At 38.5% G+C, this 20855-nt stretch overlaps 1 protein-coding gene across 2 annotated transcripts in view; it reads left to right on the forward strand.

The window, feature by feature from the left end:
* The first annotated feature begins 3167 nt into the window (after nt 1-3167).
* Nucleotides 3168-20855, forward strand: part of LOC106883949 (DNA repair protein Ku80) — a 41266-nt gene continuing 23578 nt past the window's right edge. Inside the window, exons 1-7 of one of the 2 annotated variants that reach the window (XM_014935103.3) lie at nt 3168-3462; nt 7846-7959; nt 8764-8947; nt 13142-13190; nt 16854-16979; nt 19671-19799; nt 19975-20086. In XM_014935103.3, the coding sequence (XP_014790589.1) occupies nt 3448-3462; nt 7846-7959; nt 8764-8947; nt 13142-13190; nt 16854-16979; nt 19671-19799; nt 19975-20086 (729 nt within the window). In that variant the 5' untranslated portion in view covers nt 3168-3447. Of the gene's footprint in view, nt 3463-5246; nt 5360-7845; nt 7960-8763; nt 8948-13141; nt 13191-16853; nt 16980-19670; nt 19800-19974; nt 20087-20855 lie in introns of those variants that run through there. The other variant, XM_089348561.1, reaches the window with a different exon arrangement.

Raw genomic sequence — 20855 nt, forward strand, 5'->3', positions numbered from 1 at the left:
CAGAAAGTAGGGATAGATGAGTGGTTAGTGAGAGCTGTACAAGCCCTGTACAGGGATGCTGTCAGTAAGGTGAGGGTTGGCAATGAGTACAGTGAAGAATTCCGGGTAGAGTTAGGGGTCCACCAAGGATCAGTCCTCAGCCCCCTCTTATTAATCATAGTCCTCCAGACAATAACAGAGGAATTCAAGACAGGTTGCCCTATGCTGATGACCTTGCTCTAATAGCTGAGTCACTATCAGAAATAGAGGAGAAGTTTTATGTGTGGAAGCAAAGTCTAGAACCAAAGGGTCTTAGAGTCAATCTAGCAAAAACCAAAGTCTTAGTAAGTAGAAAAGCAGACAAATCACAAATCCTTTCAGGTAGACGGCTCTGTTTGATCTGTAGAAAAGGCATAGGTAGACACTCCATAAGATGTACCTTGTGTAAGCTATGGACACAAAGAGTGCAGCAATATCAAAGGAAGACTAACTGGGAAGATAGTTTTTGTGTGTGGCAGATGCACGGGCAATAAACACTGAAAATGTGCAGCAAACAGTTTGTCACATGCCAGGGGGAAAAGCTAGAATTAGTTGATAGCTTGTCACATGCCAGGGGGAAAAACTAGAATTAGTTGATAGCTTCCGTTACCTAGGTGACCAAGTCAGTAGTGGGGGTGGATGCTCTGAGAGTGTAGCTGTTAGAATAAGAATAGCTTGGGCAAAGTTCAGAGAGCTCCTACCTCTGCTGGTAACAAAGGGCTTCTCACTCAGAGTGAAAGGTAGACTGTATGATGCATGTGTGCAAACTGTCATGCTACATGGCAGTGAAACATGGGCAGTGACTGCTGAGGACATGCATAAGCTTGCAAGAAATGAAGCTAGTATGTTCTGCTGGATGTGTAATGTCAGTGTGCATACACGACAGAGTGTAAGCACCCTGAGAGAAAAGTTGGACATAAGAGGCATCAGGTGTGGTGTGCAAGAGAGACAATTGCACTGGTATGGTCATGTGTTGCGTATGGATGAGGACAACTGTGTGAAAAAGTGTCACACCCTAACAGTGGAGGGAACCTGTGGAAGAGGTAGACCCAAGAAGACTTGGGATGAGTGGTGAAGCATGACCTCTGGACATTGGGCCTCATGGAGGCAATGACAAGTGACCAAAACTTTTGGAGATATGCTGTGCTTGAGAAGACTCGGCAAGCCAAGTGCAACTATAACCGTGGCTTATGACAGTGTCACATAACTGGCCCATTTAAGAGTACCCTTCAATCATTGGGCAATATATTGTGTTTGAGAAGACCTGTTGAGTCAAGTGAAATCATTATTGTGGCTGATGCCAGTACTCCCTGACTGGCACATAAAAGACACCATTCAAGCATGGTCAATGCTAGTCCCACTGGACTGGATCCCGTGCTGGTGGCATGTAAAAAGTACCATACAAACGTGGTCGATGCCAGTGCCGCCTGACTGGACCTGTGCCAGTGGCATGTAAAAAGCACCATTTGAGTATGGTCGTTGCCAGTACCACCTGATTGGCCCCCATGCCGGTGGCATGTAAAAAGCACCCACTACACTCTTGGATTGGTTGGCATTAGGAAGGCCAGATCAGATTGGAGCTTGATGCAGCCTCCTGGCTTGCCAGTCCTCAGTCGCCAGCATGGAAAGCATACGTTAAATAATGATGATGATGCCTGATGTTTCTAGGAGAGCATTTATCAGTCTCAGATTGCAATGCATACATCAACAGCTTATGATCAGTATACTTGATGAAGGTTTGTCCTTCTAAGAAACGGTGAAAATGCTTTACCAGATACTTTCAAAAGTATCGTACCTAATTTTGCTGGTTTGAAATGCTTGGCAAAAAAGGGAAAGGGTTGCCAAGCATCTTGAACAAACTTGTAGTACCCCGTCCATTTTTTTTCTTGTCATGATGGTAATTGCGATGAGTTGATGTTCATGCATTAAATGAGTTGGATTTATTTGAACGATTTTTGTTGGTTATTTTGGAATTGAATATCACCAAATGTCAAGGAGATGAAATTCAGTTGTCATTGATTGTCAGAATGCTGTTTGGCAGTGCCAAAGTCGAGTTGCTATTGTAGTCATTCATGTCAAGGGTCACCAATGTCGTAGCCTATGGTTGCTAGTTAAATTGAAAGAAAATATGTTTCTTGGGCTGTTTGTAGAAGTAACTGAACAAAATCTGTGAACATTTAACAGAAGTTTATATTATCACACATAAATACAATCTGCAGATAACGACAGCAATAAATACATACTGGGAGAGAGATACTGCTTGGAGTTTATAGCAAGCTTCTAATACGGCAACATGCGGCTTGCCCAACCTAACAAAAAACAATTGCACTTTATTCATGGTGACAGAGGCTCAAATTCTAGAATGTTTGAGTAAACGTGTCCAGCTCATGATGTTTGACTGTGTATCCAAGGATTTAGCTTTGAATCACTGCTACAGTGGTATTGTGCTTACATAAAATCCATTCTCTACCTTTTGCCTAAATTTTATTAACAAAGACTTTGCTACAATGGCTCAAAGTTGCTCTTCCAGTCACTTGGCCTGGAAGTTGTTTTCTGTAAGCAAATCGAGGACCTTCTGTGCTTCACTGTAGATCTTCACAATGGTGACCTTTGAGCTGCATTTTCATCTTGCGGCAAAACTTCCGCCCGTCTCCCCCAAACCAGCCTTAAAATTTTTTTTTTTTTTCGACACAAACCCCCCTTTTTGGCTACAAGGAATACGAATCTGCAAAAAAATACGGACATCATGATTCGGACAAATATTTCAAAACATTTCTATACTTACTGTTATGGTTTTAGGGTTAGGGTTAGGGTTTTAGGGTTTTAGAGTTACGGTTAGGGTTTTAGGGTTAGTGTTGGGGGGAAAAAGTCAAAATTGGACAAGTTGGGGGGAGGGGAGGGGGGAAAAATTTCACAATGTCGATTTTTGGCAATTTTCCGGAACCTCCGTATCCGAAAACGGGGATTTTTGGCAAAAAAAAAAGTTGGGGGGGGGGGGAGTCTTTCCATCTCCGTATTCGAAATTGGGGGATAAAAAAAATAACGAAAGTCCACGTTCGCCAAAATACTCTGCAGACTGCGATTAAAAATTCATTCTTTCTGTTCAGCCCGGTAGCAAGTGATATACGGCCCGGTAGTCGGGTACCCTTGCACTACAGGACCTCATAGTGAACGGTCCTAGCATATGTAAAGCTGGTCCTGTACATTGAGTGACACCAGGATTATGATGTGTACATCATCGATATATTAAATTATCTTGGATTGTGATGTTTACATTGCATCATCGGTATATTAAACCATCTTCCTATATTAATTGTTGCGTGTACAAGTTCCGACACGTTCATTGCTTCGAGATTGTCACTCAACCGCACATCGTGAATTTTACGAAACCGGAAACAAGTTTAGGACTTAGTTTATATATTTGTCAGAATGGCGTACAACAAGGTATGTATTAAATAAGTACCATCTTATAAATTGTGATTTTATTCCCTTGTAGGTCCCTATGCTTAAAAAATAACAACTATGTGCGAAGTAAAGAATATATTCTTTTATTTTAGGAAACCTGGCTTAAAGAAAGTAATTTTTAACGAGTAAATGGATTTTTTTTAGGACAGTCTATTCTTTTATTCAAGGCTAAACATTTGAATTGAATGACTTATAATTTTATAAGCTAAATATATTTTCGCGTAAGTGTGTGTGTCTATGAAGTAAAAAGTACTTAAATTAATCAGTACTAATTCGTTTCTGAATATATCAGTTCGAATTTTAGTTTTTATATTTGCTTCATGAAAGTATGTTTGGTGATAATTGTTTTCTTCATGCCATGAAAGTGTTTTTTATGCTAGTTGTGTTGTTTAACTCATTTCAATCCCTAGGAACACGGAAGCTTTCCACTCTGTCTACTGTTATTGTTATGCAACCACATCCTCTCTCTTATTATAACGATAAGTTGCCACTTGTAATATTAATTCATCCTTTCAAATCTACGTTGGCACCAATTGTTTGTTATTATTTATGACCAAAGTGGATCAGTTGTTAGTGTTTTAATTTTAGTTCCAATAGAGTAAATAATAATTTTGAAGAAAAAATACAAATATTTAAATGAATGGGAATAAATTTTGTTACACTGGAATTCTGCTTTAAGCATCCGATGGCATAACTACAGAGTTGTACCCCACACCCCGACTTTGGAAGGTAACCTCTAATAACTTTTTTTATTTTTGGGAATTTTCAGAAAAGTTTTGCAAATTTGTGTTCTTCACACGGGAATTCATACGATTATGAAAAAAAAAATTTGTTTTTTAATTTTCGGACAGTCGGAATGTTTTAGCTTAAATCCCAGCATAGGCCCATTAGATGTGTTTGTTTATCGGGGAGAAAATAGTGAAAAACATCAATACATGTCAGAGTGACAAAGAAACGAAGACGGTATCAGATGGTTGTGAGATGTGCTAAAAATAACAGCTAAACTTTTGTTTTGTTTTTGTACAGTCGTATGAATTCCTGTCTGTAGAACACAAATTCGTAAACATTTTCTGAAAATTCCTTAAAATAAAAAAAAAGCTATATGGAGTGTTGAAATCGTAATTCCACCCATTATCCTAAGTACTTCTTTTGGGCATTCCTTTAGAGTAGGGCCAGAAATTACCTAGTGTGCCAAAAATCGTGATTTCTTCGGAACTGTATGTTTTAAGTACTGTTAAAAGAGAGTTGTTTGTTGGAAATGCCTGTATAATTTTAAAGAATCGTAATCAGGTAATTTACCTCCTAATCTTAGATGTTTAGAACATAAAACCAGAAAAAAAGAATTGTAAGCGTCAAAAACTGAAAAACACGACAAAGCGTACGGCGCGGGAGACAAAAATTCCTTCCTCCCTTATTTTTGTTGTTGTTTGATTCGTATTCTACGTAGAGATTCGAAGAAACAATTTTTGGCGCGCTAGATAATTTCCCCCTTCTATGTATGACCTATTGTATGACAAGGCAAGCGTTTCCCTTCCCGTTAAATAATTCTCTCTTTCTCTCACTCCGTATTGTCGATTTCGCGCTCTCACCGTACAAAATATACTCCACAGATTAAAGTTTCTTTAAATAAAGAGTTTAAATTTTCATTTATCTGTCATCAAAGGTCCCATCACGTTTTTTTTAATGTCAGGGACTATATTGTCCAATGTACCATTTATTAAAAATAGGTTGTGATTCTTTCTTTATTATTTATTATTAGTTTATTAAACTAACAATGAGACTTTACAAATCCCAAACCGAAGAAAACACAAACGTGAGCGAAGAAAGAAAGAAAAAAGGATGGAAGGAAAAGAGGAAAAAAAAAAGAATTGGGAAAGTTGGCTGTTATTTCTAAACTGTTCAACCACTTTGTTTCCTTGTTGGCTCATGTTATCATTGTGTTATGTGAGGCACATTTATTATTGTTTAGCCCCCAAGTCAGCCATGAGCATGCAAATCTAGAATCAAAGACATTCCAACGATGGGCATCCTGCCCTAATTGGAAAATAAATTTTGCATAATCGGCAGATTTTCAGGAATGTATTACTTCCGTAAAGCAAGTGATTCCTGTATATTATAATCCTCAAGCCTCTTGACCACATGACAGTATATTGCAGGCATGGCTGTGTAATAAGAACTTTGTTTCCCAACCACATGGTTCTGGATTCAGTCCCTCTGTAGCACCTTGGCCAAGTTTCTTCTGTTATAGTCTTTGGCTGGCCAAAGTCTTGTGAGAGGATTTTGGTAGACAGAAACAGAAAGAAGCCTATTGTTTATATATATGTGTGTTTCTACTGGTATTGGTTTGTTTATGTCCCTATAACTGAGTGGTTTGGCTAAAGAGACTGATATAATAAGAAAAAAAAAGGACTGAGGTTTATTTGTTCAACTAAACTCTTCTAGGCAGTGCTCCAGTATGGATGCAGTCCAATGACTGAAACAAGTAAAAGATGATGTGTGTATTTATGCATGCATGTGTGTTTGTGTTAGTCTTCTTGTTTGGACACTACATGATAGTTTTAAATGAGGATCACTTTCATGCAAGTAGTATTCTTTGTTTCCAGTCTCCCATGAAAGCATATCTAGTCAAGAGGTAATATTTCCATCCTTGGAGACAGGAGAGGATTGGCAACAGGAAGGGTATGTGGCTGTATAAAATCCATCTCAACAAATTCTGTCCGACCTATGCAAACATGGAAAAATGGATGTTAAAATGATGATGATGATATATATATATATATATATATATATATATATATATATATACAATCAGTAGTAGTTTATTGGCTGCTTCTTCTTGCAGGTCTCTTGGCAAGCTAGAGGAATTGTTTTCCACCTGTGCCATAGTGTACTTGTGTGCCACATATGGTTCATACGTATATTGTTAGTTTTTAACTCTTCAGTGTTCATATTACTCAGTCAAATGTAAAGCTTATTCATTACTGCTTTCAATTAATCAAGCCATCTCACGTAGCTTTGTAATTTCAATGACGTAATTGTTTATTTTTAGAGTAAGGTTGTAGGGTGGGTGTGAGAAGCAGGATCTGGTTGGTTTGAACATAAAGCAGGTAGAATATTTAGGCTGGATATGGCTAAAGAGTTAAGGCAAGCTGGAAATGTTAAGATAATCTTTTCTACTCTAGGTACAAGGCCCAAAATTTTGGGGGAGGGAGCCCATTGATTAGATCGACCCCAGTAAGGAACTGGTACTTAATTTATTGACCCTGAAAGGATGAAAGGCAAAGTCGACCTCGGCAGAATTTGAACTCAGAACATAAAGACAGACGAAATACCTCTGCTTGTATAATTTCTTGCTTCCTGAGGGTTTTGTTCTGGCAACCATTGCTCCTATCTTTACCTTTCTGCCAGATACTCCCTCCCATTCTTATATAAATGCAGGGTATCTTCTCCATAGCAAGACCCCCCACCTCTTGTCCCTTGCCTAAAATTTCTTCTCTACCCTTTCAAATACTCCCCCACTTAGGCTTTTCTCTTTCTCCCCTTTCCCTTTTCCTTCCTGTCTTGTAAGTTACTTAGCAACCCCATTAGGAAGGGCATCCAACATTAGAAACCATGCCAAAGCTAACATGAAGCATGATGCAGCCCTCTTGTTCATCATCTAACTCATGCCAGCATGGAAAACCTATCAAATGATGATGATGATGATATATTGCATGTTTGTTCTTTCCAGGCAAAGTGCAATGTGTGTTCCTCATTTATCTTTTCAAACAATTTTAATTTTGGTACCTGCATATATTTGTTGTTGGCACTCCGTCGCTTATGACGTCGAGGGTTCCAGTTTATCCGATCAACGGAAGAGCCTGCTCGTGAAATTAATGTGCAAGTGGCTGAGCACTCCACAGACACGTGTACCCTTAACGTAGTTCTTGGGGATATTCAGCGTGAAACAGTGTGACAAGGCTGACCCTTTGAAATACAGGTACAACAGAAACAGGAAGAAAGAGTGAGAGAAAGTTGTGGTGAAAGAGTACGACAGAGTTCGCCACCATCCCCTGCCGGAGCCTCGTGGAGCTTTAGGTGTTTTCGCTCAATAAACACTCACAATGCCCGGTCTGGGAATCGAAACCGCGAGTCCGCTGCCCTAACCACTGGGCCATTGCGCCTCCCCCTGCATATAATAAAATATTTAAAAGGCTGGTGTAACATTACAGTTTTAATGACTTGCAGAGTGTGCCATGGATTGAAAATAGTTGAAAATTGCTATTGTGGAGACTCCATTGTTTGCTGTGTGTATTACACTATAATTGGTATATATTTATGTTTGGATACATGTTGTACAATTTCATACACTTTTTATTGCAGACGGCCATTGTTATTATTTTGGATGTTAGTCCATCTATGTGCGCTAAAGACCTAGCTCAAGATTCATATCTGAGCCAAGCTTTGCAGATCATCAAGCAAATTGTGTATCGTAAAGTATGTTGCTATTGTTTTATATCTCTTATATTAATTACTTTTAGAATTTATTTTGATATTTAAAACCTGATAAAATTTTAATAATGAGTTACAGATAAAACATTTACAAATGCTTATGATTTTACTGAAATAATTAAGTTAAAGAAGTGATGTTTAAATTCTCAATCGCAGAATAATGCTAATAATATACCCTGAACAGGATAAACATCCCTATTTTGCAGAGAAAAGTGTAGGTGACTAGCTGTGGAAATAATTAAAAATTTTTTTTTAATTGCATAAGTAGGATGGTGTATTTATTAGAGCAATTGCTTTTATATTTGAAAGCTGTTCCTATGGTGTTTGTTCAGCCAGGTTGATTAGAGCAAATCCGGGGACTGTTTGTTAAATGTAAAGAAGCTTGGTTTAAGTGATGAATGGGAAAAGCTAATATTTTGGGCCCTGCAGAGTTAGATGCTTTATTCAGAGAATAAAATATATCACAATAGCATGATTAATAATTTAGCACCTTAAATCCATAAGCAATGTAAAATGGTTGTTGAAATTCTGCAGTGAATCTAAATGTCTATCTTGATATTTTCAATATTAACAAAATGCAGACATATTAAGTACTAGCTTAAAGGCTGCATTCTGTGCAGAACAGAAAAATAGGCAAAATACCATCAAGCATTTTGCCTGGCAATCTAATGATTCTGCCAGCTCATAAATATTAAAAACTTTTCTAACGTGGTCTCTGTATAAATACACAAATATCAGTATTTTGTTTGATGTTGTATCATTGCTGAGTAAATCTTGTTTATGTTATAGGTATTTTCTGAGAGTAAAGATGAAATAGCTGTTATTTTGTTTGGAACATCTAAAACTTCTAACCCTTTGGCCGATGAAGGTGACTACCAAAATATATGTGTTGAGAGATCTCTATCTGTTCCTGATTTTAATCTCTTGGAGTGGCTGGTTAATTTCCATCCTACTGATACAACTGAAGCAGACTGTATCCTTTGTATTTCATTCTAATGTTCTTTTAGAACAGAAAGCATTTCATAATAAATTTTCTTGTGCATACCTATTTAGCTAAGATATATAAATACATTTATATAAATATAAATGTGAAGGCACATGGCTCAGTGGTTGGAGTGTTGGGCTTATAATTATGAGGTAGTGAGTTTAATTCCTGGACCAAGCTGTGTGTTATGTTCTTGAGCAAGACACTCTATTTCACATTGCTCCAGTTCACTCAGCTTCAGAAATGAGTTGCAATATCACTGATGCCAAGCTGTATTGGCCTTTGCCTTTTCCGTGTGTAACATTGGTGGCGTGGAGAGGGGAGGCTGGTATGCATGAGTGACTACTGGTCTTCCTTAAACAACTCTGCCCACACTTGTGCCTCAGAAGGGAACTTTCTAGGTGCAATCCCATGGTCATTCATGACTGAAGGGGGTCTTTATTCTTTATAAATACACACACATATTTTGGATCAGGTAATGAAAGTTGCAGAGAGGGTCATAGCCCAACTAATTAGGGAGAGAGTCAGCCTAGATGAGATGCAGTTTGGTTTTGTGCCAGGGAGAAGCACCACTGATGCTATATTTCTGGTAAGACAGCTGCAGGCGAAATACATAATCAAAGACAAATCTCTGTACTTGGGCTTTTGTTGACTTGGAGAAAGCTATTCACAGGCTCCCCCAATCCCTTATCTGATAGTCAATGCAGAAATTAGGGATAGACAAGTGGTTGGTGAGAGCTGTACAAGCCATGTACAAGGACGCTACCAGTAAGGTGAGGGTTGGTAATGAGTACAGTGAAGAATTCAGGATACAAGTAGGTGTTCACCAGGGTTCAGTCCTCAGCCTCCTCTTGTTCATCATAGTCCTCTAGGCAATAACAGAGGAATTTAAGACAAGCGCCCCTGGGAGCTCTTCTATGCTGATGACCTTGTTCATATAGCTCAACCGCTACCAGAAATAGAAAAGTTTCAGGTATGGAAGCAAGGTCTAGAATTGAAGGGCTTAGAGTTAACCTAACAAAAACCAAAATCTTAGTAAGTAGGAAGGCAGACAAATCACAAATCCCTTCAGGTAGATGGCCCTGCTCGATCTGTAGAAAAGATGTAGGCAGAAATTCCATAAGATGTACCCAGTGTAAGTTATGGACATATAAGAGGTGCAGCAATATTAGAGGATGGTTAACAGGGAAAATAGTTTTTGTTTGTGGAAGATGCACAGGTACATTAAACACCAAAAATGTATTGCAAATAGACTCCATCAACTGCCAGGAGAAGTAAGCTAGAGATAGTAGATAACTTCTGTTATCTAGGTGATCAAGTTAGTAGTGACAGTGGATGCTCTGAGAACGTAACTGTGAGAATAAGAATAGGCTGGGCAAAGTTCTGAGAGCCCCTGCCTCTGTTTGCAACAAAGGGCCTCTCCTTCAGAGTGAAAGGCAAATTCTATGATGCTTGTGAACAGCTATGCTACACAGCAGTGAAACATGGGCTGTGACAGCTGAGGACATGCGTAGGCTTGAAAAAAATGAAGCCAGTATTCTTCACTGGATGTGCAATGTCAGTGTGCATGTTTGACAGTGTAAGCAGCTTGAGAGAAAAGTTGGGCATAAGAAGCATCAGATGTGGTGTGCAAGGGAGACAACTACGTTGTTATGGTCATCTGATGCGTATGGATGAGGACAACTCTGTAAAGTGCTGATCTCTAACTGTAGAGGGAACCTGTGATAGAGGTAAACCCAGGAAGACATGGGACAAGATAGTGAAGCATGATCTTCAAACTTTGTGCCTCACAGAGGCAATGACTAGTAACTGAGACCTTTGGCCATATGCTGTGCTTGAGAAGGCCCATCAAGCCAAGTGAAATTGTAGTCATGGCTGATACTGGTGTCATGTAACTGGCACCCATGCCAGTGGCACATGAAAAGCGCCTTTCAAGTGTCGATCCTCACAAGGCAAAGTGGCTGATGCCGGTGGCATGTCAAAAGCTCCTTTTGAGTGTCGGGCCTTATGGAGGCAATGATGATGGAGACCTTTAGCATTATGTTGTACAAGAAGAAAACCCATCAAGCCAAGTAAAATCGCAGTCATTGCAGATACTGGTGTCACACAAATGGCACCCATTTCAGTGGCATATAAAAGTACCCATTACACTCAGAGTGGTTGATGTTAGGAAGGGCATCCGGTTGTAGAAACCTTGCCAAATCAGATTGGAGTCTGGTGTAGCGTGCCAGCCTGGTCAAATTGTCCAACGCATGCCAGTATGGACAACAAACGTTAAATGATGATGATGATGATGATGATATGTGTGTGTATATATGTGTATGAATGTATATATGTTTGTGTGTCTATGTATATATGTGTGTGTATATGTATGTTTGTATATATAATGTATATGTGTGTGTGCATGGGTGTAGATCATATTATGGGTAGGTGTGTGTGTGTGTATATATATATATATATATATATATATATAGGGGTTGAATAAAATAATGGAAACACCTAGCATCATTGCATCATAATTTTGAAATATTTATAAAATCATGAAAAGCTTGTTTATGTTTTTTGATTTATTATTAGTGTTGTTTAATATGTTATGTTAAAATCGCTGTTTCTTTTGAGATATCATCAGAAAAAGATAATTAAAATTTATTAAAATGACAGATCTATTGGACTTTCAAAGAGGTCAAATTGTTGGTGCTCGTATGGCAGGCGTTAGCATAATGAAAACAGCTGAAATGTTTGGTATATCAAGAAATACTGTCTCAAAAGTAATGACGGCCTTTGAGAAAGAGGGAAAAGCCTCCTCATCGAAGTAAAACTCCAGAAGAAAGCCAAAACTTTCAGATAGGGACTATCAGACTCTTATGTGAATTGTTAGAAAGGATCACAAAAGTACGGATCCAAAAATTACTGCAGAGCTTAATGACCACCTGAGAACCTAGTTTCCACAAAAACTGTCTGCAGGGAGCTGCACAAAGCCGGATTTCATGGGAGAGCTGCAATCAGAAAACCACTACTTTCAAAAACAAACGTTGCAAAGCATTTAGAGTGGAGTAAAAACCTACAGAATTGGTACCTAGAGCAGTGGAAGAATGTTATTTTCTCAGACAATTCACCCTTTACCTATTTCCAACCAGCAGCCGAGTATGCATGTGGAGACAGCCAAAAGAAGCATTTGACTCAGACTGCCTTCTTTCAACTGTTAAACATGGAGGAGGATCTGTGATGATCTAGGGGGCTATATCTTGGAAATCTGCTGGCTTAATAGTTTTCCTTCATGGCAGAATTAATAGTCAAGACTATTTAAGAATTTTATCTGATCAAATTCATCCTATGGTTGCGGAACTGTTTCCGGAGGGAAACGCAATCTTTCAGGATGATAATGCACCAATTCACACAGCTAAAGTTGTTACTGAATGGCATGAGGAACATTCTAGTGAAGTCGAACATCTTATCTGGCTACCACAGTCCCCAGATCTCAATATTATTGAACATTCATGGTGCATTTTAGAAAAACAAGTAAGGAGTCGATATCCTCCACCGTCGTCACTACAAGAACTGGAGACTGTTTTAGCTGAAGAATGGACAAAAATTCCTTTGGAAACAATTCAAACTTTGTATGAGTCTATACCTCATAGAATTCAATACTGCCAAAGGCGGTTCTACCCCATATTAAAATAAATTTGTTTGAAATTTTAAGGTGTTTCCATTATTTTGTCCAACCCCTGTATATATATATATATTATAATAGAATCTCCCATTGAAGACAACGTATGAGTGTTCAGTTTTTGATGAACAACCTACACAAACGGTGCTCACTCTCCATCAAATTGACTTTGCCTGAACAGGTGCACCACACGTCAGGTGTCAAAGTGGTTGCTGAGTAACGTGAGATGAAGTGTTTTACTCAAGCTTACTTTCCAACATTGTGGTCTTGGGTTCATTCCTTCTGTGTGGCACCTTAGGCAGATGTCTTTTACTATAGCTCTGGGTAGATCAAAACCTACAAATTAAATGTTAATATTATTAAAATAATGGTCTTTTGTATAAATATGCAGGTGCACTTTGCACATTGAGGATAACTAAATTAAAATCTTAAAACAAATTCATTCAAATGATTATAAACAATTTTAATTCAAGTTACACTTTTTAATAGTTTACATGATCCTTGACTGATATTAGTCGTTGATGCATTGATTGTGGCCATGGACCATCTTCAGACAAATTTAGAGTAAGTACCAATTTTTTTCAGCATTATTTCATAGTTTTCTCATTAAAATGTTTGTATATTTGAAAACAGAAAATGCAGCTGAAATAAATTACAATGTACACTGGAAGAATGAAAATAGTATCAGACTATAATTTTCTTACAACAGATAGGCACAGGCATGGTTGTGTGGTAAAAAGCTTGCTTCCCAACCAGGTTCAGTCCCACTGTGTGGCACCTTGGGCAAGTGTCTTCTACTTATAGCCTTGGGCCGACCAAAGCTTTATTAGTGGATTTGGCAGATGGAAACCGAAAGAAACCTGACACAGACACACACATGCGTGCGCGCACTTGGAAGGATTAGAAGAACGGTGGTAGCAGGGAATTGTATCAGACTGCCAGAAGGAAAGCTAGGAGACAGGTTTATTTAGCCAGAGGGGAAGCAGATAAGAAAAAAATTTGCCAATGTTCTGTGCCGTGAGGACCAAAGACTTGAGGTATTTCGTGTTGCAAGACAGTGTGTGTGAGAGAGAATTGTGATGTCATAGGAGAGAAATGTGTCCGCATGGATGATGGTTCACTTGCACTAAATGAGGCTGCAAAGAGAGAGGTTTGGTGAGGCCACTATGAAAGGTTGCTCAATAAAAAGAATGAATGGGAGAAAGAGAGTCTGCTGAATGTCGACCCAACAGAGGGAGCAGCTATCCGAATTGACAGTACCTTGGTAGATAAAGCAATTAAGAGTGTGGAGACAGGGAAAGCTCTGGCCCATCAGGAATCACTGCAGAGATGCTCAAAGTATCTGGCAGTGTCAGCTATAGTCTAGTCACCCGTATAGTTAACCAGGTGATACACGAAGGAATTACACCTAATGACTGGTGTAGCAGCACCATAGTCAACTGCTACAAAAGTAAAGGTGATGCTTTAGATACAAATAATTACAGAGGTATCAAGTTGTTGGATCAGGTAATGAAGATCATGGAGAGGGTCATAGCCCAACTAATTAGGGAGAGAGTTAGTTTAGATGAGATGCAGTTTGGGTTCGTGCCAGGGAAAAGCACCATTGATGCTATATTTCTGGTGAGACAGCTGCAGGAGAAATACCTAGCCAAAGATAAACCTCTGTACCTGGGTTTTTGCTGACATGGAGAAAGACTTTGACATGGTCTCACAATCCCTTATCTGGTGGTCAATGAAGAAACTAGGGATAGATGAGTGGTTAGTGAGATCTGTGCAAGGCATGTATAGGGACACTGTCAGAAAGGTGAGGGTTGGCAACGAATACAGTGAAGATTTCTAGGTAGAGGTTGGGGTCCACCAAAATTCATTCCTCAGCCCCCTTCTATTTATCATAGTCCTCCACCCAATAACAGATGAATTCAAGACAGGATGCCCCTGGCAGCTTCTCTATGCTGACGACCTTGCTCTACTTGCTGAGTCACTATCAGAACTAGAGGAGAAGCTTCAGGTGTGGAAACAAGGATTAGAATCGAAGAGCCTTAGAGTCAGCCTAGCTGAAACCAAAGTCCTAATAATAGCAAACAAACCACAAATCCCTTCAGGTAGATGGCCCTGCTCGATTTGTAGAAAAGGCGTAGGTAGAAACTCTATAAGATGTACCCAGTGTAAGCTATGGACACATAAGAGGTGCAGCAATATCAAAGGAAGGCTAACTGGGAAGATAGTTTTTGTTTGTGGCAGATGCTCAGGAGCAATAAACACTGAAATTGTGCAGAGAACAACTTCCACCAGATTCCAGGGCGAAACACTAGAAGTAGTTGATAGCTTCTGTTACATAGGTGACCGAGTCAGTAGTGGGGGTCGGTGCACTGAAAGTGTAGCTGCTAGAATAAGAATAGCCTGGGCAAAGTTCAGAGAGCTCTTACCTCTGCTGGTGACAAAGGGCCTCTCGCTCAGAGTAAAAAGTAGACTGTATGACGCATGTGCACAAACAGCCAAGTTACATGGCAATGAAACACGGGCTGTGAGTGCCGAGTACATGCCTAAGCTCGCAAGAAATGAAGCCAGTATGCTCCGCTATATGTGTAATGTCAGTTTGCATACTTGACAGTGTAAGTACCCTGAGAGAAAAGTTGGACCTAAGAATCATCAGATGTGTGCAAGAGAGACGATTGTGCTGGTATGATCATGTGGTGCGAATGGATGAGGATAGCTGTGTGAAAAAGTGCCACACCCTAGCGGTTGAGGGAACTTGTGGAAGAGGTAGACCCAGGAAAACCTGGGATGAAGTGGTGAAGCACGACCTTCGAACATTAGGCCTCAGCAAGGCAATGACTAGTGACCGAGACCTTTGGAAATATGCTGTGCTTGAGAAGACCTCGCAAGCCAAGTGAAACCATAACCTGTGGCCTATGTCAGGGGTGTAACCAGCACACTTATGCATACCTTTCCTTCATTGGACACTAAACTCTGCTTGCGAAGATCTGTTGAGGCAAGTGAAATCAAAATCAAATTCGATGACTGGCACCCGTGCCAGTGGAGCACTGAGAGCACCATCCGAGCGTGATCGTTGCCAGAGCAGCTGACTGGCTTCTGTGCTGGTGGCACATAAAAAGCACCATTTGAGTGTTACCAGTGTTGCCTTACTGGCACTTATGCTGGTGGCACGTGAAAAAATATTCAAGCGAGGTCGTTGCCAGTGCTGCAGGACTGGCTCCTGTGCAGGTGGCATGTAAAAAACACCATTTCAGCATGGCCGTTGCCAGTACCGCCTGACTGGCCTTCGTGCCGGTGGCATGTAAAAGCACCCACTACACTCTCGGAGCGGTTGGCGTTAGGAAGGGCATCCAGCTGTAGAAACTTTGCCAGATCAGATTGGAACCTGGTGCAGCCATCTGGTTCGCCAGTCCTCAGTCAAATCGTCCAACCCATGCTAGCATGGAAAATGGACGTTAAACGATGATGATGATGTACATGACTTTGTGTCTGTATTTCCCCCCCCCCCACTTGACAACTGCTATTGGTGTGTTTATGTCCCTGTAACTTTGTGGTTTGGCAAAAGAGACCGATAGAATAAGTACTAGGCTGAAAAAAGTCCTTCATTGATTTGTTTGACTAGAACCCTTCAAGGCAGTGCCCCAGCATGGTTGCAGTCAACTGACTGAAACAGGATATAGAAAGATAAAAAAGATATTGTAGTTTGTTCTAGAATAAACCATTTAACTTTATTTATTTAACACTTTAGACTTATTTATGATTGTCCCATGATTTTTTTTTTGTACAATTGAATGAAAATTTCATTTAAAAGCAAGAGCACTCAGAGAGTGCAAACCTCTACCAAGGCAACACCAATGTCCTCTCAACAATTAGCCAGAGATGATGTTTAAAATGAGAGTATCTGAAATAAACTTGACTGCTCTCACAAATGAGAATACTGAAAATGAACCTGACCACTCTCAAAAATTAAGTAAAAAAACAAGAAAAATAATCCAGAATCCTTGTCCAGAACCAAATCTAATCAGTTTGTGCTAGTCATGAGGCCAAACATCCCTGAAAGTTTCATCAAAATCCATCCAGTGGTCCTTGAGATATCTTGTCTACGGACAAACAATCAAACACAACTGAAAACAATACCTCTGCCTTCGCTAAGGCGGAGGTAATAATAAATTTAATTTATTGCAATATTTTTTAATCTAATAATATTTCCTAATTTTTATCTTGTTTCAGAACAAAGAAAGGACTTAAACATCGCCAGATTATTTTGCTATCTAATTTGATGAGTTCGTTTGTTGATGATCAAATTGGCAACATTATGATCAGTATGAAGCAGCAGGAAATTACATTAAATGTCATGTATGTTATTTATACTTTCTATTTATTAAATTAATTTGCTTAAATTTGTGAAAATTGTGACTACATCTTGAGTTTGTTTTTTAGTTTAAGATGGAGAAAAACCAAAGTTCCAATCTGGGTCTTCTTGTATTAGAAGGATGGGATGATTATGTGATGTTGGTATTGTTAATGTCAAATTTGTTAAAATTTCTGAATTTTGATGGTTTGCAGCAGTGGTTCCCAAACTTTTTTCGGGCTGTTGCCCCCTTGACACCCAGGCCACATTCCTAGCGCCCCCACCCAACTGAAGCAAATTCAAAGCAACTGTATTTCACAAATAAAACCATTATTTTGTTGTTTTTACATGAATTGCCACCCCATTATTGCTCCACTTTAACGCCCCCTTGGAACTTTCCACCATCCTGGGGTGGGGCAATACTGCCCACTTTGGGAACCAATGGTTTACAGCTATAGTTTTAATGCTGATGATAAGAAATGTGTTTCGTTTGGGTAATATACAGCAATTAATTTCAGAAAAGCCGTAACATTTGTAGTTGTAGTGTTGTTGTTGTTGGCACTCTGTTGCTTACGACGATGAGGGTTTCAGTTGATCCGATCAACGGAACAGCCTGCTCGTCAAATTAACTTGCAAGTGGCTGAGCACTCCACAGACACGTGTACCCTTAACGTAGTTCTTGGGGATATTCAGAGTGACACAGTGTGACAAGGCTGACCCTTTGAATTACAGGTACAACAGAAACAGGAAGAAAGAGTGAGAGAAAGTTGTGGTGAAAGAGTACAGCAGGGTTCACCACCATCCCCTGCCGGAGCCTTGTGGAGCTTTAGGTATTTTTGCTCAATAAACACTCACAACGCCCGGTCTGGGAATCGAAACCACGATCCTATGACCGCGAGTCTGCTACCCTAGCCACTGGGCCATCGCATCTCTACTTTTTCTTTTTAAGTCGATTACATCGACCCCAGTGTGCAACTGGTACTTAATTTATCGACCCCGAAAGGATGAAAGGCAAAGTCGACCTCGGCGGAATTTGAACTCAGAACGTAACAGCAGACGAAATGCCGCTAAGCATTTCGCCCGGCGTGCTAACGTTTCTGCCAGCTCGCCGCCTTTTTGTAGTTGTAGTAATAGTAGACAAAGTGAAGGCAGTAATTTGCTGGTGGGTACATTTTTCTTGTTGAAGTAGGCAAAATGATCTTGATATGAGGCATAGTTGTTCATAGTTGGATTTTGTAAAAGATTAGTAACAGCTCCAGATAAAGAATTTTTTTGTGATTTTAACTAAGTAGTCTAAAAATATTGATTCATGAATGTGTGAAAAATTTGATAATTTTTATAATTGTAGCTTGTTTCTGAGAAGAAGGATGATGTATTAGTTTTGTTTTCTTAGAAAGAAGTAATGTTTTGGTTTCAGTTGCTAGATATTTTTCATTTTCTCCATGTGACTTACTGAATTTGTTGAAATCTTTGTTGTGAGCAAATACAGATATATAGACAGTTTTTGTTGTTGAAAGCGATGTCTATGGTATATAAGGTCATTGGAAGTGATACAAGTTGGTGTAGAGGAGATATAGGAATTAAAAGATGAGCACATTCATGGAAGAGACTTGATTGAATTTGCTCAAAGTTATAAAAGTAGAGAAACTATTATTCTAAATGTTTAAGTAAGTCCATAAGTTGTAAGTTTAGTTTGAAGAATGTCATGTCAAACTCAATCCAATACATTTGTATAGGACAAAATCCCAAATTCTCCAATGGTGTGTATAGAGATAGCAGTTTATTGATAGTTGGCTTTTACTGAATTGGTTTAGTCACTGAGGAGGTGTTCAGGTTGTTGGATATTGTTATTTATGTTTACTATATTAATCCTTGTTACCATATTTCTGTTGAAATTGCATTTGTCTCACTTAATTTTGAAAATAACGAATTTAGTAAAATAACTTTGTCATTATTAAGCTGGTGTCTGGAACATAAATTAACATGAAATTTTGATGGAAGATTTTAATTTAGCTCATTTTAAACAGGAGGTTTGTGTCTTAGAACAGGTTTAAACATATTTGAGCTTTGAGTGATAAGTTGATGAATCAAAAAGGTTTTGCTTCTTGGGATGGAACCCATAAATATTTTAGAGTAGATATATTTGTAGATAGTGTGGTTGTATTGTTTTTAAAGATGCACCGTCTGAAAATAGTAAAGCAATATTATCTGGACTATTAGCTATTTGCTAGAAACAGACATTTTTATAACTTTGGATTGACATAAATTTTTTCAACAAAGTGTAAGCATTGGGAAAGATTATATATATACAGAAACTAGTTAGGGTCACAATATCCAAGATAGACTATCACATATCAGTAAGATAAGAAGCTATTAAAAACATCTGGGAAATCTTATTTTAATTTCTATATCTAATTTTCAAATTCCCTACTACTTTCTTTTTATTTTTCTACTCTTTCCAAGCATATCACATACATATCTCTTCCAGCTTCATCTATGTTATAATTGTATAACTGTGTTACTTAACTACATGATGAAACATTTGCTTCTAGTTGTTCTCTATAAGTGTTCCTGATCTTTTTCATTTAATTCATATATTAACAATATTTATAAAATATATCATTTCCTTGTGAGCTAGACTTGCTTTACCAGTTTTCATGCATATATAATGCTTTTTTTTCTTTTGAATATTAAAGAAGTTCAAAATCTACAGGTGATAGCAATCAAGTCAGTGATGAAGCATCTCAATTTGAACAACAGAAAGAAGCAGAAACTATTATTGAGCAAATGTATTCAATGGTCAAAGGACATAATTACTCTTTTCAGTGAGTAAAAATACATTTGTCTTGCATCTAAGATGTATATCAGTTTTTCTCTCAGTGCTTATCTTCATTTATACATATATCACTGGTATCATCATATACTGCTGATTTTTAACATGTATGTTTTTTAACATTTTCTTTTTAACACAATCTTATATATTTGTTTTATTTGTTGCAGTGAAGCATTGTCTAGACCAAATATCTTTACAAAACACCACAGTTCTTCAGCATGGAAATGTAATCTGGAAATTGGTAGCAATCTTTCAATTCCAATTTGTGGTTATATTAAGGTAATAATCCAATTTGGGTATGTAATATTGCTTTCATTTTCTCATTTACTGCTGGATTTGTTTGGTGTGTCCAGCTTCCTAGATGGGCTGTCTTCGGTATGGGTGAGGAGTTATGATTCACATGATGTAAATCAAAAAAGCTCCTAGTACACTCTGTAAAGTGGTTGGTGTTAGGCAGGGCATCCAACCATAGAAACCAAGCCAAAACAGACTATGGAATCTGGTGCAGCCCCTGGCCTTACCAGTTCCTGTCAAGCCGCCCAACCTATGCCAGCATGGAAAATGGACTTTAAATGTTGATGATAATGAAAATATTTATAACACCTACATCAATTCTTTGCTGGTTTACAAACCCATATTAATATATTTTTACCATTTATAGACATCTTAAACTAACCTAGAATGCAAAGAACTGGATAATATACACTTTACTTCACATAAGCAATCATTGTATAATGTAGCGTACAATTTTCTCCCAGAACCAGACTGAAATTTGGCATTTCACTGTATCGCATTAAAAATGTTGCATTTGTAAGTAAAGAGTCATATCAGTTACATTTGAGTGACAGGTTTATTAGCCCTTTCGATACCAAACCAGCTGAAACTGCCTCTGGCTCTGTAGTACAAACATCTTTTCATAAGTTCTGAATTAAAATCTTCCACTAAACCTTAGTCCCAATTTATGTTCTTAACTCTAGCTTAATGATAACTAAGTTATTTTACTAAATTCTTTATTATATTTAAAATTAATTGAAAGAAACCAGAGCAT

The sequence above is a fragment of the Octopus bimaculoides genome, chromosome 3, assembly GCF_046866305.1.
Source record: "Octopus bimaculoides isolate indiv1 chromosome 3, ASM4686630v1, whole genome shotgun sequence".
Taxonomy (NCBI): domain Eukaryota; kingdom Metazoa; phylum Mollusca; class Cephalopoda; order Octopoda; family Octopodidae; genus Octopus; species Octopus bimaculoides.